The sequence below is a fragment of the Coptis chinensis genome, chromosome 7, assembly GCF_015680905.1.
Source record: "Coptis chinensis isolate HL-2020 chromosome 7, ASM1568090v1, whole genome shotgun sequence".
Lineage (NCBI taxonomy): Eukaryota > Viridiplantae > Streptophyta > Magnoliopsida > Ranunculales > Ranunculaceae > Coptis > Coptis chinensis.
Genome location: NC_141462.1, coordinates 62,184,343 through 62,209,887, shown reverse-complemented (window position 1 = coordinate 62,209,887; position 25,545 = coordinate 62,184,343). Strand labels below are relative to the sequence as shown.

The 25,545-nt window shown below is 35.3% G+C and overlaps 1 protein-coding gene across 2 annotated transcripts; it reads left to right on the top strand.

The window, feature by feature from the left end:
• Positions 1-8,934: 8,934 nt before the first annotated feature.
• Positions 8,935-12,630, top strand: LOC147488290 (uncharacterized). 2 transcript variants are annotated; one of them, XM_086575244.1, is made up of 7 exons: positions 8,935-9,052; positions 9,421-9,552; positions 10,348-10,387; positions 10,497-10,592; positions 10,729-10,925; positions 11,014-11,094; positions 12,036-12,630. In XM_086575244.1, the coding sequence occupies exons 2-7, from the start codon at positions 9,431-9,433 to the stop codon at positions 12,451-12,453; spliced, it is 954 nt and encodes a 317-aa protein (XP_086431370.1). In that variant the 5' UTR covers positions 8,935-9,052; positions 9,421-9,430; the 3' UTR covers positions 12,454-12,630. The 2 variants fall into 2 exon arrangements, with proteins under 2 accessions (XP_086431370.1, XP_086431369.1); XM_086575243.1 differs by having other exon boundaries at positions 11,002-11,094.
• The last annotated feature ends 12,915 nt before the right edge of the window (positions 12,631-25,545 follow it).

Here is a 25,545-nt window from a genome sequence, read left to right as displayed (position 1 = left end):
TAGTTCGTTACTATCGCTACGACAAAATTTGACTAAGTTACCATGTTTAGCTTCGTCAGTTTAAGTTTGAACGTTTTTACACTCGGTTAGTACATTATTATCGCTACAACAAAATCTGACGAAGTTACCGCATTTAGCTTCGTCAGTCTAAGTTTGAACGCTTTTACACTCGCTTAGTTCGTTACTATCGCTACGACAAAATCTGACGAAGTTACCACGTTAAGCTTCGTCAGTCTAAGTTTGAATGCTTTTACGCTCGCTTAGTTCGTTACTATTGCTACGACAAAATCTGACGAAGTTACAGCGTTTAGCTTCATTAGTTTAAGTTTGAACGCTTTTACGCTCGCTTAGTTCATTACTATCGCTACGATAAAATTTGACGAAGTTACCGCGTTTCGTTTCGTCAGTCTAAGTTTGAACGTTTTTACACTCGTTTAGTACGTTACTATCACTACGAAAAAATCTGATGAAGTTACCACGTTTAGCTTCGTCAGTCTAAGTTTGAACGCTTTTACGCTCGCTTAGTCCGTTACTATCGCTACGACAAAATCTGATGAAGTTATTGCGTTTAGTTTCGTCAGTCTAAGTTTGAACGCTTTTACGCTCGCTTAGTTCGTTACTATCGTTACGACAAAATCCAAAGTTACCGCGTTTAGTTTCATGAGTCTAAATTTGAACGCCTTTACGCTCGCTTAGTTCGTTACTATTGCTACGACAAAATCTGACGAAGTTACCGCATTTAGCTTCGTCAGTCTAAGTTTGACTGGTTTTACGCTCGCTTAGTCTAATTTTGCCAAATTAAGTTAGTATTGGGGGCGTTTTTCTCTACATGGGGGCATCTCATTCTATTTCATTTCAACTATATAAATCAACAACATTGTCAGTTTTCCGCATGTATGTTATCTGACACAACAACAATATTCAATAGCAAACCCATACTTTTATTTTATTTTTCAACAAAAGAAGTTTTAGCTCTATAGTATTAGATTCACACAATTACCTAATCAATTGTCTCTGTCAATTGTCTTACGGTCGCTCTATTAAATCTTCGTTTTCTTCTTTGAAATCTGCATTCGCTTCGCTTAGCACTTTCAGTTAAATATCTTCTGCATTCATTATTTTTTCTAAGGCATTTTGCCGATCTTTCTCCGAGAATTTTTCCAAGCAAAAATTTTCGTCAACTTCATTATTTTTTCTAAGGCATTGTACCTATCTTTCTACAATAAATTTTCCTAACGACAATTTTCGTCAGCTTCATTATTTTTTCTAAGGCATTATGCCGATCTTTCTACGAGAAACTTGCCGAGCGAAAATTTTCGACAGTTTCGTTATTTTTTCTAAAGCATTGTGCCGATCTTTCTCCGAGAAATTTTCGGAGCAAAAATTTTCGTCAACTTCATTATTTTTTCTAAGGCATTGTACCGATCTTTCTACGATAAATTTTCTTAGCGACAATTTTTGTCAGCTTCATTATTTTTTCTAAGGCATTGTGCCAATCTTTCTACAAGAAACTTACCGAGCGAAAATTTTCGACAGCTTCGTTATTTTTTCTAAGACATTCTGCCGATCTTTCTACGAGAAATTTTCCAAGTGAAAATTTTTGAACAGCTTTATTATTTTTTCTAAGGCATTGTGCCGATCTTTCTAAGCGAAACTTTCCGAGCGACAATTTTCGACAGTTTCATTATTTTTTCTAAAGCATTGAGCCGATTTTTCTGAGCGAATTTTTCCGAGCGAATTGAATCTTTCCAACAGTTTCATTATTTTTTTTTTAAGGCATTGAGCCAATTTTTCCGAGCGAATCTTTCCAAGTGAATTGAAATTTTCCGACAGCTTCGTTATTTTTTCTAAAGCTTTGAAGCATTGAGCCAATCTTTCTCAACGAAATTTCTGTCAGCTTCTTTAATTCGCCTATGGCATTCATTGACTTTTGCGCGAATCCTTTCTCTGTCAACTCTTCATGAATTTTTTTCGCCCGTCATGCCGCTGTTTCTACCTGCGACGACAAGAATAAACTTTTCATCAATCTTTCAAACTTAACCAAAATTTTAAGATAACTGCTAAAAAATACTAACATACCTGTTTTATGCTGTCACAACTCTTTGACACCGTTTTTTTCATATTCTCCGAACTTTTCTCCATCTTCTTCGGCAGCCCAAATTCAATTTTGATCGAAACCCAACAATTTGAACTTAATATCCTAGCAGATCCAATTTGAAACTGATCGATCTTGACCTAGATTATGCCGGTCAATCTTTAGTTGCATATCCAATTTGAAATTACCGACATTTCATAGTAAAGAGAAATTCCAAGAGACTTCATTGTAAAACCACGCTCTGCTTCATCTGACAAGGAAAAGAGAAGATGATAATACCATGAATCGGTTTAACAGCAAACACAGTACTAACCTTTTCTTCTTCTACCCGCTGCGTCGAAACCAACGAAGGCACATTACCCGCTGCGTCCCGAAACAAACGAAAGCACATTACGGACTTTTGTTTTCGTTTATCAGTACTAGATCGTGACTTCTTTTTTCTCGTTTCTTCTCTCTAAGATTTGTGCTAGGCCTGGACTTCTCTCTTACTGTTTTTTGATTAAGTATATTTTGTTATTAGTTCCCATCACACGTTTCCATCTCTTAATATATTATCTCTATTTCCTTTTCAAATCTTTGGTGTTCAATTCCATCATGTATCACGTGCACAGTGTGCACAGTTTTGTTTGACAAGGAATCCTGTTTTGTCATCTTGTGCATATAATGTGCACCCATTAAACCCGGCTCAGAACCCCTTAAACCCGGATCGGGCTGTTCTCTATTAAACCAAACAAACCTGGACAGTTTCAATATACAAGACCGACTTAGTAACCCAGTTTTTGCAAATCTTTGAAATTCAAAACTTAATTTGACACTCTGGAGCTCACCATCTAGAGGGTCTACTACTACAGCCCAACCACTTTTTTGAACAGATTCCATCTTTTTGCATACTTCTATTAATGCTAAGGTCGGCAAATCCTGGTTAAAAATTGGTTTTCTTTATCGATTTTTTGTATCATTTATTTTAATTCTCGCTTCACCTTCTATCAATTAATTACATTGCATCCTCCTATATATTAGTTTAAAATTATTTAATACACTATTTCACGCATTTTTCTCGACATTCCATTTTCATATCGTTTGCATTCACACACACGACATTTTGTTATACATTCCGCTCACTCTTTTTTTTTTTTTCTATTTTTTCATTGATTTTTCTTCTCTTCTTTGCGATATGAACTTTGTTCGCATGCCAAAGAGGGGGCGGTGTTTCGACCCCCACCTACGTGGCAAACGTCCATTAGTAGGGGTCTCCACTTTATTTGTTTAATCGACAGGGCTAAAGCCCAATTTGCAATACCATGAATCAATGTACATGCCCATTAACTCATGTGTCTAGGGCTGAACCCTAGCCACATGGCTTGCCACTTACGTACATTAATTTATGTCTAGATTCGTTTCGTATCAAAGAGATAATCATCAATTAAGAGTCATGATCAATTACAATTACTTGAGCTACAAGAAATCTCTACTTTACACATATAAATACCAAACTATTTTTCATACAGAACTATGTTCTTGAGATTTGATCCCATCGATAATTTGGGTACGTAGACAACCGAAAGGTACAGTCTCATCATTCTCCCAATCACCGTCACTTTTCTAATTACTTTTCTAATTACTTTTCTACGTTCTTCATCTCTTTCGTCACCACTTAGTGTTTTGATCATATTTGGTCAAAACATTAAACTCCAACTTAGTGGAGTTAAAGATCTCATATCTTTGCTCATTAGTGAGAATATTATCCCACCAACCTTTTAAGGTTCCCACAAAACCATGACATATAAACTTACAGACATCAACATCTGTATTACCATGAGCTTTGCAAACACTCGCATACATGAGCATCCCCTGTAAAGTATGATAAATTTGATATTCTGATTTAGCATCAATATTCCAAGTGTAAATAGTTTTAGCCTGATAAGACACTTGGTCATTAAAATAAACGTCTTCATAAAAATGTTTTGGGGAGTAGGATAAGAATAATAATTCCTACTATGGCCTACATGACCCATTTTATGAGTATTCTTATCATAGGTTATTTTGTTAATATTGGGAGAAACAAAATTTGCTTCAATATCCAAAATATCATTTGGCTTAATGTCATTTTAAGAATTAGATTCTTGAGATAGTATATTAAGGTTCAATTTACTTAATTGACCATATAATATTTCAATGAAATCATTTTTGGATGATGATTGACCCAACTTAAAATTTGGAATATCCAAAGGTGGTTGAATAGATGGTCTGATATGGCCATGCTATTTTAAAGAAATATTTTTTAAATGTTCTTTATCCTTATTTTTATTAGGATATATCCTTGGGATATGCTTAAGAATATTTTCTGCATTATTCTCAATTCTAATTAATTGAGCTCCAATAGTTTGTAAACATAAATTAGTATAATTATTTTGTTTACAAATTTTATTAACATCATCTATGCGAACAGATCTATTAAGATCATCCTGTGATTTGATATAAGCCATAGTTTTGAGACTATCTTTCAGCCTTAAAGGTGTTGTTGGAGGATGAACAGTTGTCATCTCCTTTTCATCAGAAGTAGTCCACTTCTTTTCATGAAATTCTAAAACACCAATATAATTGTCTACAGGGGTAAAGGTACATTTTTCAATAGTAATATTCTTTTTTACTTCAGAAATTACTAGTTGAGAAATAATCTTTTTATGTATTGGAGTAAGTCTTACCTCTTTATTAGGTAAATTAATTCTCTTATCAAGTAACTTAAATTTTACCTATTCTTTTGATTTTAAATAATCACTAATATCCTTTTGTAGAGTAGCACGGTTACCTCTATAATTAAGAATATTATGATTCTGATACTCAAGGCAAAACCATTTTGCAAGAGTAGTATGATTCTTCTAGTACTAATCAAAATAATCATTATAAGGTTGAACCATAGATTGCAACTCTATAGGAGTAAAATATTTACTCAACTCTTCATATTTTAATTTATAAAATTGATTTGTTTCAGTAGCTGTGTAATCCATTATAAAACAAATTCCATCTCTGAAGCTGTGGGAGATTCCCTAGCTTTCTGTGTATAAATATCATGTGGTATTTATTGATTAGAGATACAAATCTCCCCTACATATTGATTATACTGAGATATGGATTCAGCTTCTGACACTAAATGCCTAGAAGATTGTGGGATGGAGATCTTATAAGAGGATCTCGAAGACAAACTTCTACTGACAAAAGGTTTCTTAAAGTTTAATATAACTTCACCTTCTGTTGATTGAATTATTTGATCTAAATCATTATGTATGATTGGCTATGGTTGAACATTGTTTCTGTAAGTTCATGAATCAGGAAATTGGATTTCACTCCAAGGAATCATCCAAGGTGTTGCTACACTAGAAGTTAAAAGATTTGTATCTATTAACTAACACAGTTTTTCCTAGTATAGATTTATTCCTTACATTATGAGTTAAAGTTTGTAACACCTTATAGTGAATTATGTAAGTAATTCCAATCACTTCAGATTCAGGTAAAAAGTTGTAACTTTTAGCCTGAATTTGTAATGATAAAGAATCATAAAGATTTATATCCGATAAAGATAAACTATAATTATGATAAACATCAAAATAGACTGGTCCATGACAAAGACTAGTCTCTATTGCTCCCATAAGGGATGGTAAATAGTCGAGACAACTAGCATCTCTGAGAGTAGCTTGAATACAAGCATTCATACCCAAAAGGGTCAAAGGTCTAAATGCAACATGTATTAATCCTACATGAATAAATTTATAATTTTTCACATAAGGATATAAATCACGAGGACTTAAAAGATGCAAATTATTACTTATGAAATGTAAACTAATAGTCTGTTCCATCATTTTTACAGCAATTTTACTAGTCAATTTCTCAATCCAGTTACCATATTTATATATGGTCTTGGGATCCATATTAGGAATCGTCCATTTGTTCATTTTATCCTGCGTGTCAAGATCATACTCGATTAATTATGTGTTCTTTATTGAACTCAAATCATCATTTGATGACTGTTCCATAGGTGTTGAGGTGTTAGTGCAAAAACAGGTAGAGTATAATGAATTAAAATCATACCTAAACAGTAATAAAAGTATTCATGATGTAATCATTGATATATCGTCTTCTTCACTAAGTATTATAAACATTAAAATCAAAATCAAGTCTTCAGTGTTTATAATAGTAAAACCACGTTTGTCAACGCTTTACGGGGAGCAAACGGCCTAAAAACGATATCCTGCTAAACGACACTGCATATACCCTACGTGACTTGGGTGACGTCCCAGAGTTACCACCATAAACAGAAGAAAATAACAATGACCTATTGCTTATATCAATAGTCTTGTATCATAAATAATGAAATTAAGTAATCCTAATATAATCTTTAACAAGATACTATTCATAATACAGGTAAGGAAGAGTCAACAGTATTTTAAGATCCAGGCGAACAGTCTTGTGGTCGGAAAATCGAACCTTTAGCAAGTAGTCCTTAAGAGTAACCCTCATGCCTTTTTCCTTAATCATACTGGGGCTATCCTTTACTTACATCTTTTCTTAGGTAATCAAGTTATTTATGTTACGTTTGCAAGCCGGCTTAGAGGATAGATGTTCATAATTAAGTCAATTACAACTTTTTTATCAAATTAAAACAAAAGTACGTTATATTTATTATATTGATTTTAGTTTTGTACGTATATCAACACTCAAAATATAGATGTGTTAGCCAACATGCATGCTCAATATAACCCAGATTTGACTATGTGACATGTTCGACGTGTCAGTATATATGCACGATTGATGAGACCAAATTTATTTTATACGATGTGTCATGGAAATATATATTATTTGGTAATCAAGTATTTATAGCAGGTCGGCTCAAAGGATGGATATTTTCTTTTTAAATAAAAAAAATTAAGCTAGGTTTATTTGGTTGACCCTCACCTGCAATAGATTACCAACTCTTATATTATGCATCCTCCTCTATCTATTAGATTATACAATTCCCTACCTATAGGAGGAACAAAATGTATTAAGTCGTTACAAAGGAAGGACTTAGCCATGCAAGGTGGTTTGCATGCCTATTTGTCTCTTTAAAAACATGAGTAAAAGTAATTCGCATGAACTTTAAAGAAGTGTCTATAATAGGTACGTGTTACCATATCTAGATAAAAAAAAAACCATGGTGGTTTAGCAATTTGGGTGATGATCTACGTGCACTCTGCTAACTCTACTAAGAGGGAGTTAGAAGCAACTTCCACATTTTGAAATCTCATACCAAGACATATGCATAGACCGAGCTAAATTGCTTTTAACTCCTAATAGATTACTGATTGTATTTCTCTACAAGTAAGTTTACTGCAACTTTTTAAATGGGTATTTATAACCAAGTCAATTACATTTTTTTTTTTTCAAAACAAGAATTACATTATTGATTTTATTTCCTTACATCAACACCCAAAAACTAGCCAAAGCTAATTTCCAGAACCAATGACCACATCCCATTACAATCCAATCATACACTACACCTTTAATATTTATCACATGGCACATTTCCAAAGTAACGAAAATAATATTGGTCACTGGACAAAACGTAAATAAATGTTGAAGGAACGGATTAGATTTTGGCGTTTTGCAAGAGTCCTTAAGTCAAAGACTCAAAGCCAAAGCCAATCCACAATATAGAAGTCTATATTTTAATCTATATCTTAATATTAAAGCTCCTACAAAGGTATTCTTCGAGTTTCCTTAAAATTCAACGTCACCAACCTAAAATGAGTTTTAAGAAATTGATTTTAAAAACATAATTCTTTCTACTAATAATGGTTGCCAAACGACCCCTTATAAATGGAATCTAACTCCTATTAAAATGAGAATTCTTTCTTTCTATTTGAAAGGGAAATTCTAGAATTTCTAATTAAAACATGAATCCGTAGCCTTCTCCTATTAAAACGGGAATAATGGGATTTATCTCCAAATTAAAAATGGGTGTTTTAAAGGACAATTAAAACGATTTGTTAGGAAATTCAACTAAGACATACATGTTTTTTCTCCATATCATCGCTTATTAAAATGGGAATTCCTTTCCCTATTGTAAAAGAAAATTATAGCAATTCTAAACTAAAACGGGAATCCTTCTCTAACTATAAAAATGAGAATCACAATTCTAAATTAGGTCAACTATTACAACGAGATCTCTCTCCAATTAAAAATGGGTTTTTAAAGGACAATTAAAACGACTTTGTCAAGAAATTTGTATATATTCTTAAGCAAGTTTTCAAAAGAGGCAGTGCGTATGCACATGCCTATATATTAAAGCTCGCACCCAATATTAAAATTTCACATTATCTCCTATTAAAACATGAATCTTTCTCTTACTAAAATAAGAATCACACTTCTAAATTAAGTAAACTAATAATACCGGATATCAATCTCATTGCCCTATTAGAAATGGGTTTTTACATCTGAATTAAAGTGGGTTTTCAACTGAAATAAGATTTCTTTTTCTCAATTAAAATGTACAATTTGTCACGAAATGTGGATATGCTATTGACCAAGTTTTTCAAAGAACGAGTGCATATGCACAAGCATACTTTCTAGTAATCATCATCATGCCTGCGAAAAAAAACATCAAATTATAAATAATTCAACATTTACCATTTTATTTTATTTTTGAAATATTTAGAGGGTTTAGGCATACCCACACCAATTTGAAGGTAAATTTGGTGGACTATGGGTTGGGCCGTAAAGTATATATACAAACACGCCACGCTTCGCAACGGTTAAATAATATAAAAAGAGCGTTAGTTAATCCAAGCCATTGAATTAGAAAAACCAAAAACGCATCCTAACCGTTTAAACCCATCTTCAATCCTATATAAATAAAAATACAAGGAGAGAGATTGAATCGAAAAGGAGACATTGGGCGAAAGAGGAAAGTAGGGTTTTCAGGTACGCTCTATCTATTGTACCTCAAAATTGATTATGAATTAGTTTAGATCTGCTAATTGTTCAACTCTTTAGGTTGTACATAAAATAAAGTTGCAATTTTTAATATAATTGAACCTTACATCAGTATGCCCGGACCTTAATGGGCCGTGCCGTCTGAAAAAATCAAAATTGACTATGACTGATGAACAAATTATGTGTTTTGCTAATGGAATTAGGGGGTCGGGGATTAGGCGTATAATTTCAACTAGCTAGACAAACATAAACTTGAAAACTTGAAAACTGTAGTGCCTTAGTATGTGTTTCGTGTGAGTGTAAGTTGTTTCTGTACTCTGATATTATTGTAATGAAGGGATCTCGAATTGTTGCAGTGTTGCAAAAATGCCTCGTTATGATGACCGTGATCGTGATCGCTATGGCAATAGTACACGCTTATATGTAGGTCATTTGTCCTCTCGAACTCGCTCTCGTGATTTGGAAGAAATATTCAGCAGATATGGAAGGTATTTAGTTATTTTAAATTGAATGTTAATTTGTTTCCAGGCTTAACTTTTGGATGTAATTTTTCGTTTTCTTCAATTTTAACTTGAGTGTGTACTTTCTTTGGAGTTCCTTTATTTGAGCTTTTCTGTATATGAATCAAAATTTGGTTTTACTTGAATATTTTCTTCCTTTCACAATGTCTAGTCAAAAAGCTGTTTCTCTAGGCCCATTCTTGATCCCTGTAATCTGTTCTGCTCTATCTTTCGAGAGTGTGTTGCTCCACTTTGCGTAAACTCCAAGGGTGTTTGATAGTTAGGTGATTTAGATTAATTTAGTCCGTGTTCGTTTGGTCAGAATGTTTCGTTTTCTCAGTTAGTGATGTTCATAGGAGGGCTAGTAATCTGTTGTTGTTCGGGGTTGGGTGGGTGTGTCGTCTGTTGGGGTATGACAACTTCTTGTGGACCATAGCCGAGCCTTGTCCTATCTGGGTTTTTATTCACTACTCACTATGTAATGTGTGAGACGTCATACCCGTGAGTCGTGTGTTTTAACTTGAATGATCTTGTTGAAGGTTTCTGGGCATTTGCCTGACCTGGAGGTCTAACTGGTGAGAGGGTGCCCTTGGTGGATTTGGTGGCTATTCTTGCTGAGTTTATAGGAGACTTTGGCGAATCTTTCCATAATGTTATTGCGTTTCTTTATGGAATGGCAACCATCTCAAAGTGGTGTTTAGTTCTTCTGTGAGGGGCGAAGTAACAAACCCTTTGGTACTTAAGTCATGATGGCCTTACTGTTTCTGGCAACCGTTTCCGCAGAGTACGCGATGTGGATCTGAAGCACGACTTCGCATTTATTGTAAGTGTTTTTGCTCTCTCATAGTTGTTTTTCAAGCATCTATATGCAGAACATTACACAGCTATAAGCTTCTTGTGGTATTTCTCTGTGTTCTTACTTGTCTGTACAGGAATTTAGTGATCCGCGCGATGCTGATGATGCAAGATATAGCTTAAATGGTCGGCAGTTTGATGGAAGTCGCATAGTGGTGGAATTCGCCAAAGGGGTAAGCCTTCTTAACTAAAAATTTCATCTTTTGCTAGTTTAGTTTGTTCTTGTATACATCTGAGTTGTTGGTATCCATCTTTTGGCACTTTTAGTGAGAGTTAGTATATCAATCCCTGGTTTTAAATGTGGTGTAGGGACCTCGTGGCGCGGCAAGTTCGCGGGAGTATCTAGGTAGAGGCCCTCCTCCTGGATCCGGACGCTGCTTCAATTGTGGTATTGATGGGCACTGGGCTCGAGATTGCAAGGCTGGAGATTGGAAAAACAAGTGTTATCGTTGTGGTGAAAGAGGTCACATAGAGAGGAACTGTCAGAATAGTCCGAAGAGCCTCAAGTAATACATATTTTTCATATATTATATACATTAGTAATATTGTTATCCCATAGTGTTTGATGATGTCTTGTTTTAGACGTGGGCGTAGTTATTCACGATCTCCATCAAGATCACCTACTCGCCATGGAAGAAGTCGAAGCCGAAGTTTCAGCCGAAGCCGCAGTTACAGGTCTGCAGAACATCTCTATGCTACTGAACTTTTCTTGGATTGAGATATATGTACGTATAATTTGCATCAAAATTCCAATATAGTGTACATCTGACACGATACGCGTTCTGTCTAGAAATGATTTTTTCGCTTGTTAGGATTGCATATTAAATTGTTTTTAGCACGGAAGGAGGCTGTTCTTTTCAGTATTTTAGTTTTGCTATTAGTAGCTATAATTCTTACTTGTGCAGTGGTAATTTTTTAAGCATACATAATGATTATATAAGAAGTACCTTTACCTTTATAACAAAGATAAATCATCTATATATTATTTCAGCAGAAGTAGCATTAGCAAATATTGGGTAAACTTGAATACTTGATTGTGAATACTGTAAGAGGGTATAGAACCCGTGTTTGGAATCTCCAATAGGCAAATTGGAGACAATTGACAATCATTCGAATATACTCCTAACATGGTGGTGTTGATGTTAGAAATTTTTTTTTCTGCAGTTTAGGAATTTATGGTAAATATTTTGAACCTAGTTACGAAATGTGAACTTCAATATTTGTTAATTTTGTTTCCACGATTATTGTTTGACAGGCGTTTTAATTTTTATAGCTTGTAAAATTTCTTTCACTCTTTTGTCCCTCTTTCCCTTCCATAACGAAGATCAGTAAACGTGGTCATTGATTTTACGACATGGGTATAACCAGTAGCCAGTAGGTTGGAAGAATACTTTTGAAGGGCAAGGTAAGTGTTTTGGATGCATAACGTCAAGTTCATGAATTTGACCTTATGGCTTTTGAAATGAATATATATGTATAGTTAAAAGGCCAAACGACAACATGTTCGTTTCTGTATCCATCCTTTTCTTGTGCTTATGCTGTTTGTGTTTTATATCCAATTGTTACCCGTTGTACATTTTCTTGGAAGTGACTTGATTGTATTTTTTTGTGGCCAGCCATTCCAGATCACCACCCAAGAGAGAGCGGAGTCTTGATCATGAGGAAAGGAGATCAAAGAGTCCTCGCTACAGCAGGAGCCCAAAACCAAAGAAGAGTACGCCACCTCCATCCAAAGGAAGGAAGCGCAGTCCGACACCTGATGTTGACAGCCCACGAGAGAGGGGGTGCCCTCCAGATCATAAAGAGGTTCAGCATGATGGTTCTGATTATAGTGGGAGTCCTAGAGGCAAGAGCAGAAGCCCCAGCCCTGAAAGGGAGAGCCCTGTTGGTAGAAGATATCAGAGCCCCACTGAAGCAAATGGCCACAGTCGCAGCCCCAGTCCTAGAGGCGACAGGAGCCCGATGGACGATGATGGTGATGAAAGGCGTGGTTCCCCCAGAGGTAGTGAGTCGCCTTCAAGTGCTCAAGATTAATAATGATATCTTTTGGCAAGACAGTAACTTTTATGCTCTATTTGCGCAACAGTGTTGTAGTACATGGTAATAAATTATGGAAACTTAATAGACAGATGAGTATGGTTTTCAGTTTTTAATATGCGGAGCCATTGGTTTAGCCATGGGTTGATAATTTGATAGTATTGTTTGGTTGGATCTGTTTTGTACCCATGACATGTTCAACTTTCTTTTTCAAGTCACCAACTCACCACCATATTGATAGACTGCTCTGCATTAGTTATGAAACTTTCACTAAATCTTCCCCTTTATGTTTTTCGTTTGAATCACTTTTGACTCCTTTAGTTTAAGTTGTATTTCTTTTGGTTTAGTGTCACAAATGAGTACTGGAAGATCTCACTACAACAATGAACGTTTGTCCTGAATTTTACATTCAAACATTTTTTCTTTTATTACAGCTTTCTATTGAATTTTCTTCGAATTTTAAGAAAATGGTTTAAGAAGCAATGTTTATGAAAGTTCTCTAAGTAGTTACAGGAGCAGGCAGTCAAACATTTAAACTATTTGTACATAACCTGATACAAGAAATGAGGCTCACCTCCCTCATTCAGAACCCATTACACTAATCCACCCTCAAATCGCTAATACCCACTAAACCCCCCTCTTTTTAAGACGTTTATACGTAACCTCCCTATTTTTGTAAAAGTAATTAAATCTCGGTCTAATTTTAATATCCTCACCAAAATTGTTTCCTTTTCTACCCTTTCACAGAAATAGAGATTTAAGATTGACGAACCGAGAATTACAAAAAAAAAATGAAAAACACCGAAACAGTGATGTTCTTGTTTCACCATTGAAGAAACAAGCTTCCACTTTCAGATTCTCATTGTTTGACCATTGAAGAAACAAGATTTGACATTGAAGAATTATAAAATGGTTATTCTTACATCTGAGAGATTGAAGAAAGTGGTATATATTTTCATCTCGATCATCTTCAAATTTGTGTTGGATGCTTTCTCAATTTGATTACGAACTCTATTCAATTAATAATTCTTGCTTCTTTCGTATTTTATAGTTTTATGCAATTATACATCTTGATATTGTTTTCGCTTTGCTTTAATTTGGTTTTATGTGTTTCTATTAGCTTTGAATTTGTTATGAAAAGTAAAATTTTCGTAGTGATTCATCAGTTTTGGTGTTATTACTATGAAAAGTTAGATTGCATAGTGTTCATAAGTTTTGGCATTGTTTTTGTAAATGCAGTGAAATAGAGGGATTGTGCTTTTCTAGCATTTGTTGGAAAATTCTAACTAGTGTTCGTCTTAGCGCTAATTATATTATTATGGATTTTAAGGGCTAAAATGGTCGGATTTTATTCCTTTATCCATTGGACATTTCATTTTATTCGTTCTTTGAAGCATAGTGTGATAGAGACAGACTCGGAGCTTCAATCCTTGGCGTCTTCTGTTGGGTGAAAAGTGAGTACCGTTGCTATGGCCACCACAAGCTTCAACTCTTGGATTCTACTAGAATGCCACTTGCCTATCACTACAATGGTGGACAAGATCCATGAGAAAATTATGAAAATGATGTTTGATCGGCAAGAGTTAGGAGACCAAACAAGAAACAGAAGCAGAGCACTAGTGTTGCAAGAGGTAGGAAGAAGAACAAGCGCCCTTGCTATAACCATCGCAGCCCAAGAGTGGACTCCACTCCTACAACATGCACTGCACCGATTTAATTATTTGTTATTTGATGGTTGCTCTTATATAAAAGCAAGATGTTGATGATTTTGCATTATTTGATCTATTATTTGATGTTGCTCGTATATAAAAAACGAGATATCGATGAACTTGCTTTCTTTTTTCTGATGTTGGATTTTATAGTTTGACATTGGATTTTATATGTTACGATTTTTAGTTGGAGATTTTTAAAACAGCTAGTTCGATTTTGTATTACTGTGTAAATATACTTTTACATAGTAACTTTTGGGACTGAAATTAGCCTGACACCTAACAGAATATATGTAAATGTATTTTTACATAGTCATTATATATGTCAATCTATATTTACATAGTAACTTGACCTATGAAAACTTACATTTATATAGTTACTTTTTGGTAATGAAAATTGCCCGATACCTGACAGAATGTAAATGTATTTTTACATAGTCATTTATATATAAATCAATATTTACATAGTAAAACTACTATGCAAATTTAAGATTGCAGAGTAAAATTTAAAAATGTAGAGTAAAAGTACTGTAAAAATGTAAGATTGCAGAGTAAAACCACTATGAAAAGTTAATATTGCAGAGTGAATTTTAAGATTGCAGGATAAAACTACTATGAAAATTTAAGATTGCAGAGTAAAACTACTATATGGACCCTGACAACCTTTAATAATCAAACCCAGGGAAATATAACATTTCGACTTAAGTCTTACTATGTACCATCACCACATGTTTACATCCCCATAACTACATATTTGTTTTCTAAATAACTTCATATAATAACAGCTTCAAAGACACAAACACTCAAAAACCTGCCTATTAAGGCTTATCAAAACTCTAACATCATGAATTTTTGAATTGACTACTTAAAAAATATAAAAATGCATAGTAACAATTATTACCAGGTCTGTGACTTTCCCTTTCTAAAACACAATGTGCTTTCAATTCCAGGAATGAACTAGTCATTGGCACCATACCAACTTTAAAATCCGAACAAGTTCGACTTCTGATTTTCATGTGGAAATTTAAATTTACATAATATTTTGACATATGAAAATTTAATTTTACAGAATAGTTTGATATATGAAATTTTGAATTTACATAGTAGTTTGATATAAGAAAATTGGAATTTACATATGAAAATTTAAGTTTACATAGTAGATTTGTGAAACAAAACATGGCTGATGAAAAAACATTTGTACTATGCAAATTTAAAAATGCATAGTAGTAGTATTATGCAACTACATAGTAATATCACTCTGAAAATTTTAATTTGCATAGTTTAACTCTCTAATCGTTGTGAAAGCTAGAACCAAAAAGAAAAAGATCCCCAACAAACCCAAATGGCCAAACACAAGTTTTGTTGCAAAACTTTTACAACCAATATTAACATTCAATCTTTAGTATTTGGATTTCTTTTTTAGTAGGAAATCAACAATGTCGATATTTAATCTAATATATAATGAGAACAGATTTAGAAATTGAATTTTCATTATCTTCACCCCTCGCTTTTCAATCTTCAAAATTGTCGCTCAATATGAATCTACAACCTTCTTTAATTCTTCCACCATAAAATCGATATTAAATTATTAGAATTTGAGACTGTGAGGAAGACAATACCATTTGAGAAGGTGCTGAGTTTTTTGAGAAGTTTTCTCTCGTAAAGAGAGAGAAAACTGGCCCGAGTTGTTTTAATTACAGGGGTATTTTGGTAAGTTCTGGATGTTGAAAAAAATAGGGGGGTTTTATGGTTTAGTCCGTAAAGAGGGGGTTTTTATATACCTAGTTGAAGGGAGAGGGAGATTAAATGCAAAATAATTGGGAGCAAGTCGCTCTAAGAGTTTATAGCGATTAATTGGAGTTAATCGGGGATTAATCGGAATTAATTGCTTTAGTTAACCTATAATACATATGTCACATATAAGTGATATAATAACCTAAAACAAAATAAAATAAAAAAACTACAAGCCTGAGTGGTGGAGTGTTAGCTAGCATAAGAGTTTTCTTTAGTGGTTTTTCAATTTTTACGGTTTTGATTATTTTTCCTCGGTGAAGCGGAAATGTTTTTAATATATAGATTAGTGGGCTTTTCTTTTTTGGGGGTTTTTTTTTATTTAAATTTAAAAAAAACAAACAAAACCTGTAAACCTATTAATCGGTGTTTTTTTTATACCGAGTTTCCGATTAATCACCGATTAAGTATAAGAAATCGCTCGCTTTATGGCACTCGCTCAGATTTCTAAATTTTTTTTTGATCGGATCGGTCGAGGGGCGCATAAGCGCTTATGCACTGATTAATAGGCACTTAAACTGCCCAGGGAGAGATCCATCTAATTTTTTTTTTTAACAAATAAAATGGGAGATAAGTATGTTATTTAAGTGACATTAGGGAGGTTATTCTAAATTATTAATGAAAAATGGTTTGTTTAATTGTAGTTAGGGAAATGGGGGTAATTATATAATTTAAGTGATATTAGGGAGGTTCTTCTAAATTATTAATACAAACGGGGGTTTGTTCTAATTTCAATAAGGGGGTAACACTAATTATAGGGAGATTACAAATAGCCAACTCCAAAGTGGAGAGGGTGTTCCTGAAAACTCGGCTATCATAATATAGTGTCTAGAAATTGGGCTCTAGACACTTTCTTTAGTGTGTTTTTAGTCTAGAGAAAGACCAATATTATCTTTTGATTCTACTCCAATTTTAACAACACGTCACTTTTTGGGTATATTAACTGTTTTTAAAACTTTTTATTTCTCCTTTTTACCCTTTCATTTGTAACTGTCAATTTCTTCCACAAATAAATAATATGAAAATCTAATGTGCGCAGGCTGTAGGTGTGTGTGTCAATCGAGGCCACTCATCAAGCAAGGGTGCATGTGTATTGCTCCAAGATGTACTGCAATCAAATAATATAATTGTCTTATAAAAAAAAAACCATTTGTCCATTCACAATTTGAATTACATCAAACAAAGCTTAAACATGCTATTCAAAATGATTAGAGATGTATTTTAAGAGCATCTTTAGCAGTGATATCAACCTAGCATCAAACACCAAAAATTTGGTGTTTTTTCAACTTCAGGAGAACTACATGTTGATGAAAACACCAAAAAAACACCAAATCGACCAATATTTGGTTCCAGGTTTGGTGCTGTATCAAATCACTCACGCGGTTTTGCCAACACCGCGCGGGCTTGGGCTGCTAAATGGGCTTCTATGGCGCGATTTTGGCAAAACCGTGTGGGCTTGGGCTTCAATGGGCGCGGTTTTGCCAAAACCGCGTGCGTTTTTTCTGAAAATTAGAACTGTGGTGCATAGAACTTGAAAAATTATGAGTTGTGCATAAAAGTTAAGAAATTAACATTTGTGCAATTGAAGAAATTAAGAATTGTAATTCAAAATCGAAAAAATTAAAGAAATTAAAAACCTATGATTATGATTATGCAGTCCAAAATCTATGATTATGATATAATCATATAATATCCAAAATAATCCAAAACCTATCATATTACATCAAATTTATTTAGCTCTCTTCTTATTCCCTTACCACTCGATCCTTCTCCTCTCTCTTTTTGGGCGTTTTGGCTGCTCTTCTAAGTTCCTAATCTGGGGCCGATGATCTTCTTCTCATGCGACGGAGGAGGTTAACTACTTCAGACTGAAGTTCCTCATATCCACCTCGATGTTGCTGCGTAATATTACACTTGCTGCATATCCTCATATCGCTTTCGAAGTCTCGTCATACGCACGCTTGGGATTGCGATATGTCCGAGAATATGCCTCCTCTCTTTCTTGGCTATAATGATACAGGCGGTCCTCATCCCATCAAACCTAAGAACCCGGTTCTCATATCTTTCCCGAACCTCACCTGAAAATCCAAGAAAATACGATTGTGAGTACATATTATATATATAATGAAGAAGATAAATAAAACAATTAAACTCACGATGGTATAATCGATCAATATCGCGGCTCTAACTTTCGAAACGAGCATAAGGCACCTCGAGAATGGAAATATAAGTAGGCTCCCCATCGTCCACACATGGCAAACATTTGAGGATTACCGGCGGATTACACGAGTCGGCCGATATGCATGCATTCGAGGTTGTGGGTTAATAAGCGGTCGTGGCGGATGAGGAATACGTAGCTCACGTCTCATCCCTTCCAGGCCCACAAACTCGAAGTTGCTAACCCGACCAACAGGAGGCAACAACGGACCCATGGAGACACGGTTCCACCATCTATAATACCGATGACGCTGCGCGCTCAACAACAAAAGAAGATGCATCTGGCCAAGGACCACCACTGGCATGAACTTCATGAACTTGAATTCTACCCTACGACTTTGCATCACTAACATCTGGGATGGGAGCACATGGAACTCCATAACGTCCAGTCATCTGCCTCCAACATCTGTCGCCACAGTACCAAACTTGACAGTCACGTGCGGCAAAAATAACTCTATGACGTTACAACACACAAGCATGCTATACAGCTGGATCGTCAAAGGCAGTAGACAAACGCCAAGGTCTCCACTCAATAGATGACAATGATCTAATATCAATCTGAGCACGAGCCATACATATATTATTCCTAATCGCCCCTCATTTTGAGTCGGTGAGGCCATGACCAACTAGCAAATCTAGGGCTTAGTATCGGCAATCATGTCTATGTTAGGACAAAGACATCGAAAGTACTCATAAAACCAAATCTCTAAAAGTCCCGTGAATCCTGCAATTTGAGGACTTCTACTTCCGAATGTCTTTGAAGCTTTAATCTAATGCCGATATCAATGTGGCATATCTTGAGCTACCCAGTCATAATCTCTCATAGTATGCAAATCAGATACATAAGCATAATATCCCCCTATCGTGCAGAATTGAATGACTATTGGGAAACAAAACATGGCCAATAAAAAACATCAAAAAAGCCCTAACATACTGATCAACACCCTCACTACCCGGTAGAACAGTTAAAGCTAACTCCGCTCGTGTATCAGGATGCAAGAGGGGTTCCATATATGCAATCTTAATATGAGATAGCCTAATCCCAAAAGAATCATAAGCATCCGCACCCAAACGAGGAAAACTCATAAGCATACTATCCATATTCTCATAATTTGTATGAAAATGTATCGGTTGGCCTATACCGATACTCAACCCAGAAATCATAGTGAAGTCTAGTGGTGTGAACCCTAACTCTGCACAAAGAAAATGAAATGTATGAGTTCTACTCCACCATCTTTCTACTAAAGCTATGACCACTGCCCAATCAGCCTTCTCATAATCCATATCAATCAAAATACCCAAAGGTGTATACAAAATACTATCTCTAATATGTACAAACTCATCCAAACTCCTAATAACCTTCCATCACTCTCTAACACCAAGTAAAGCCGATCTAACTTCGGTAGTCAACAACATCTTGATATTATAAAAAAATAATCGATAAGATAAATAATTAATTGGTCCAACTCAACTAATTAATATTCAAAATATTTAATCAAAACTAATTAATTACCCGAGTATTAGCCACCGCGACTTTCGACAATATTTTTTGTATCATCGTAGAAGACACAACTTCCATATCAAGTGCTTCTCCAGGTGCAAATTGCCAATCAAAGTCGTTCATCTGATACTCTAGTACATATGGATGTCTATCAGCCGGCGCGACATCCTCGGGTTTTTCTTCCCCACTGTCTTCTCCCCCACCGTATTCTACTTCCTCATCGCCAATGTCGTCTGTGTACTGCCAATCATTACCGTCGAAAGGTTCAAAAGGATCCATATCAAATTTTAAGAGTTTAGGTAGGTTTTTGTTTTTTTTTAACTAAAGAGAGGGTTTTATAATTGTGAGAAGAGGTGAAAGTGACTAAACCGCGCGGCTTTGGAGTTGTTTATATAGAAGTAGCACGCGGTGTTCTGAACATCACGCGGTTTTGCCAAAACCGCGTGGGCTTGGGCCTGTCAGTTAGGCTTTAGTGGCGCGGTTTTGCCAAAACCGCGTGGGCTTGGGCCTGTCAGTTAGGCTTTAGTGGCGCGGTTTTGCCAAAACCGCGTAGTTGCTTGGTGTTTTTTTAATGTTGCTCCTAAAGTTGCTTAGTGTTTTTTTGGTTTGGTTAAAAATTTTGGTGTTTTTTTGGTTGCTCTGCTAAAGATGCTCTAAATTGTTAAAGCTGTATTGAAATTAGTTGTAATCAATATACATTTGTTCCGTTTTTGAAGTTAATGTTTTCCACATTGTTTTGGTCTCTACAGAAATTCATCTCACTTTTAATTGGAATTTTGTAGATTTCAGATGAATTATAGTTATTTTGATTAACCCACTACTCTTTTTGTTGGTAGTTGACTTATTTAGTTGGGACTAATAAAAGAGGTCAAAATTGTAAAAGTCAATCTGAAATTTGAGACAGATGTCAAATTTCAGTTTTTATGGAAGAAAAACAAAAAAAAAATTTGCTATTTCCTTTGAACTTAAAAAATGTGCGTCTGTGTACCTATACCCAATTTTCTGAATAATGGTGGTAAATGTATTCGATAAAATCAAGAATAAATCAACTGTCAGTTTTAGCACAAACAAGCACTACCATGTGCTGCTTTTTATATTCTTTTCACATATCAGGTCTTGTTTTCTGAATTCATTTCACTAGTCATTCGTAATTTAATATGGTTAGGGTTTGGAGTTGCTGAAGATGTCATTGGAATCAAGTACTGTTCTTACTGAAGTGTTCCTCCGTAAGAAAGGCCGAAAGAAGTAGCAGACTTTCTAGAAAGGAGTTTATGGTTATGAATTTTTTGTGTCTTTTTCAAAACTTCTTACTAAGCATTATATTGAGAACTGATTCTCTTTGGATTTCATATGAACCTGTGGTATATCTCCTTGACTATATCTTTCCTTTCCCCACCCCCCTAATGATCAAATTATGAGTGTTTCTAAGCTGGTTATTCTTTACTGTCACATCATTGAAAGCAAAATAGCAAACTAAGTTGTACCATATTCATTGTTAGAGGTAGGGAGATTTGTTCAAGCATAATTTTGTATATGTAATTATTTTGGTAGATGCTTTACGAAGATTGGTCATTCTTCCGCCAGTAGATTTCAAAAATTGCGTTAGCTTTCAGTCTATATTTTCACAGTTTTATTTGTGAGAAGTGTAACCAAAATGAGAGGGTAGACCTATCATAAAGAGAATGAAGATGCTGCATGTGTATTGAATGTTCTCCCATCGAAGAGGTAGAAAGCCCTTTTTTCCATTCTAAACCCTATAAATCTTCTATCCAGATATTTCAATGACCTAAATCCCTAATGATTCCATAATTACATCTCCTTTTGCTAGTTTCATTGTCGCATTTTCATTTGCATCAAACCTGCTGATGTTTATGTGTCTCCCTAGGATCACATTAGGCACTTGGCCTCCTACTCCTAGGATACTATACCCTTTTTGATTATGTAATTGATCCCCTGCTTTCGGTCTTTTCGCATGACGATCCTCAGTTGGGCGCATGGAAGTTGGTTGACTCCGTGCAGTCATAAAAAATTCTGTAACTGTGTTATTCACAGGTAACACAACTGAATATTGTCCCAGACTGAATATTCTACTTCATCCATGTGTAAATTGTAAAATATATACTTTTTGCTAAGGTGAACTGCAAACTAGCTGATAGTTATTAGTCATATATATTTTTTCGGTTTTGAGACCTGCACCCCATTTGAAAAAAGAATTAGACTTGCCCCCAGACTCACTCGTCATCTCGGTCAACGCATTTTGACTGTTATCTCGTAGTTAAGGCAGTTGAAATGTCTTGAATACCCTTTTCGTTGAAAAATTATCAAAATGACATATTAGTTTTGCAATACCCAATTTAAACTAGAAAATGTACATGACACGTGTCAATATCTAATTACTCACATTCAAGTATCCAACAACCCACATCACTCATTGATAATTAAGCCCTAAACCTTGAGTTCATCTTCCCCAACTAATTAAACACCAATTTTATTTGAAATCATTAAAAGTAACACTTTAATATGGGTAAAATGATGGTGGGTGTTCAAGATTTTGAAAGGTTATAAATAATAAACATGCATAATGACTAATAAGAATGTATATTAGTGTTTCTTATGCTTGGGAGACATTAATTGAGATTATTACAGGTGCCGACTAGCAAAGTCGGTAAAATCTTTAGGTGATGATACCAAAGGTCTGGAGCTCATTGAGATTATTCAATTGTAATGGCAATTGTGCGTGTGTGTGTGTGTGTGTGGGGGTGGGGGGTGCATGTCTAATTTCTAATTTAAGATTTATTTTCTAATTGCCTTTTCTTGCTACCAATACCCCTCTTGTTGACACATGTCCAAGTGTTTGTGACCGTTAGATTAGATAGGACAAGATGTCGATACATGTTTTTTTTTTTTTTTTTAAGTGGAAATTTTTATTAATAATGATAACGAGTTTTACAAATGATTAAGACAAGAGTGCAACAAGCTGCACTACAAGTCCTTTCTGAATGGCAAATCCTATCCTCTTAAATGCAAACTCGTTAGAACCAGCTGTCATTACGTTATTGTTCATAACTTTCTGCAACCTCTTAAGGAGCTCAATAGACTATTGTGACAAGAAACCGAAAGTATCAAAACTGAACAAAATGAAACAATGCTGGTTAGCCCTACAAGTATCCTCGTGTTTCTCAATCTTTTCTGCCGCTGCTCTATTAGCTGCTTCTCCCATCTCAAAGACTTCATTCCCAAGCCCTACCAATGGAGATGCTCCAGTTACATCAACAAATGCATGCTTCCTCTCATACCAACTGTCTACAATGTACTGCATGGTCCTCGAAAGCATCCAGTCTACTCTTTTTGCAAACAGGGCATAGGCCACCATCAGAGTACAAATGAATCATGAGATGGTACCGGATAATATAACGATACTTCACCAGTGACATACACTGTCCAAGTCCCTCAATCGGAATAGCAAGTAGAAAATCCTTTATGCGTTATTTCACCGAAGCATCCAATGATCGCTTTTGACGAAAGCGGATAACTCAAACTTCCTCTCAAGACCAGTAACAATCTTACCATAGAATGCTTCTGCCAAAACTTTTTGTGGTTTTCAGAAGACGGTAGCATTCATAGCCAGAGAATTGAGGTCAAAATCGGGTAGACAGAGACTTCATACATTGGTAGCAACATCAAGAATCTCATCCAACGACATTGGACAACAACTCCTAAGAATGTGGTTCTGAAGCTCAGAAGTTTGACAACAGGAGGCCACAAAAGCAAAAGTAGAGACATTAGTGACACAATAAATACCTAACCCACCACGACGTAATGGGAGGCCACAATTTATTTATTTTTTATTTTTTTTTAAACATGAAAATGGGTATTGAATTGGGAAGTCAAGAGTTATTTTGGTAGTTTACAACGATAAGGGTATTCAAAACATTTCACTGCCATGACCACGGAGATAATGGTCAAGATGTGTTGATTGAGACGACGAGTTTTGGTGGAGGGGGAGGTCTTTTGGAACAGGAATACCATTGTATGTTTTCCGTAATAAAAAGAATTTCTTTTGGAACAGGAATACCATTGTATGTTTTCCGTAATAAAAAGAATTTGGTATTCAAACTTATAGTTGGAAGTAAATACATTTAAAATAAGTAAACATACCATGGTTTTCTCCATAGTAATGTAGTTCCTTCCTTCAAGTAATATTTAGAAGAACTAGTAACACAAGAGCATATTCCTTTCAAAATGAGGGTCACTTATGGACTTACAGTTCCAAGACTGTTGAATTTTAATGAGGATATTGGATCATATGTGGAGAGGGAAGAAAGAAAAATTAAAAATCATTTTCCACCGTAGGAAGTTCACCAATTAAGCTGCAAAATTGAAACAAAATCCAGGCCGGGCCCCTGTGTCTTGAAAAGCAAGCAATTAGTTTGGGTTATGCAAATGGTTTATCTTGATCTCACGATTAAGCCTGTAAGTCCTGAATGTTGAGTTACTAGACAAAACGAATCCAAAACCAATAAGGCATCCAAGTTTGGGTAGGAGATCGACGAACTAGAATTGAATTTGTATTGTCCTAATTCTACTAGGATTCGGATCCAAGGTATCTCAGCGTCAATTTAAATGTTCTTTCCCAGCGTCAATTTAAATGTCCTTTAGGATAAACCAATAAAGCATTTATAGCCATAACAACATATAGATGTTCTTTCCTCGCGTTGTTGACTTAATTGCGAGAGATTGAGACCAAATCCACCAGCTGCGTACTCCTTTTGCTCTTGTGACAAGTTCGTTGCTGGAAACTTTGAGGTAACAACAAAAGGTGGGATGAAACGAAAGGTGTGGTTCCCCAGAGGTAGTGAGTCGCCTTCAGGTGCTCAAGCTAGATTAATAATGATACCTCACGAAAAGTACTTTTAGAAGTAATGTTTATGAACGTGTATATAGAGACATACAAGGAATCATGGAGTTCTTTTAAACCAAGAATTTCTAACAGGGATAAGATCATATCCTAATAAAGTAATAATCTCCTTGTTTGATGCAAAAAAGAGATCCCTACACCCTACTCAATGATGAGAAATATCAGGAGCAGTGGAAGCAATATATCATTTCCATGGTGATCTTAGGCAGAGTGAGAAGATCATTTAAGAAAAATGTGTCCAAATGAAGCATGTTGCTACACAAGTAGTAGACGCCAGTCTAGATCCAAATGAAAAATATTTCCGTTGCTCCACTCCTATGGAAATGAGAGAATGCTTGAAGAGACGGCTGGACGATAAGGTGGCATACACCTTTTCAATTGCAGGTCGTCCCACGGAGCCTTGAACTTGAGCTCGTAGATTGGGTGGGAGCTGTTATGGGGCAAGGAATTAGTATGTGCGATCAGTTAACTCTACAAGCCTTTTCAAAAGCCAAGTCCTGACTCTTGACTTTCTCAAACGAAAAAACTGTATATACTTGATCACACACGCAATTTATAGAATTATAGTGTAATGTTCTTTAAACTTTTGAGAGGTGAGAATATGTTATGGTAACAAAGCAATGATGAAAGGTCAACTACATCAGACACAGATCAATGCACCAACCCGAGGACCCTAGGAAACAAACTTACTGGAGATCGGGGATGAAGCACAATTTAAAGACATTTCCACGTACATGTACACATAGCTGTGCCCGTTCCGAACCATTTCTGCCCATTTAGGTTGGTCCTATGCAGGCATCAAACTTATAAACTCCTTTAGACCATATAATAAGTACGTTGTGAGTTTGTATCTGCTGAATTATGTAGCAACAAATTTGACATAGATTATTGTACGCCAATACAAGAATACCCTGAGTGTCCCACAGGCAATAACAAAATAGACAAGATCAACA

What these genes read in the sequence shown, in the direction of transcription:
- LOC147488290 (XM_086575243.1), top strand. Translation starts at nt 9,431, where the DNA reads ATGCCTCGTTATGATGACCGTGATCGTGATCGCTATGGCAATAGTACA. An exon ending in TGGTGGAATTCGCCAAAGGG is followed by an intron (nt 10,593 to 10,728) that starts GTAAGCCTTCTT and finishes AATGTGGTGTAG; the next exon opens with GGACCTCGTGGCGCGGCAAG. An exon ending in AATAGTCCGAAGAGCCTCAA is followed by an intron (nt 10,926 to 11,001) that starts GTAATACATATT and finishes GTCTTGTTTTAG; the next exon opens with ACGTGGGCGTAGTTATTCAC.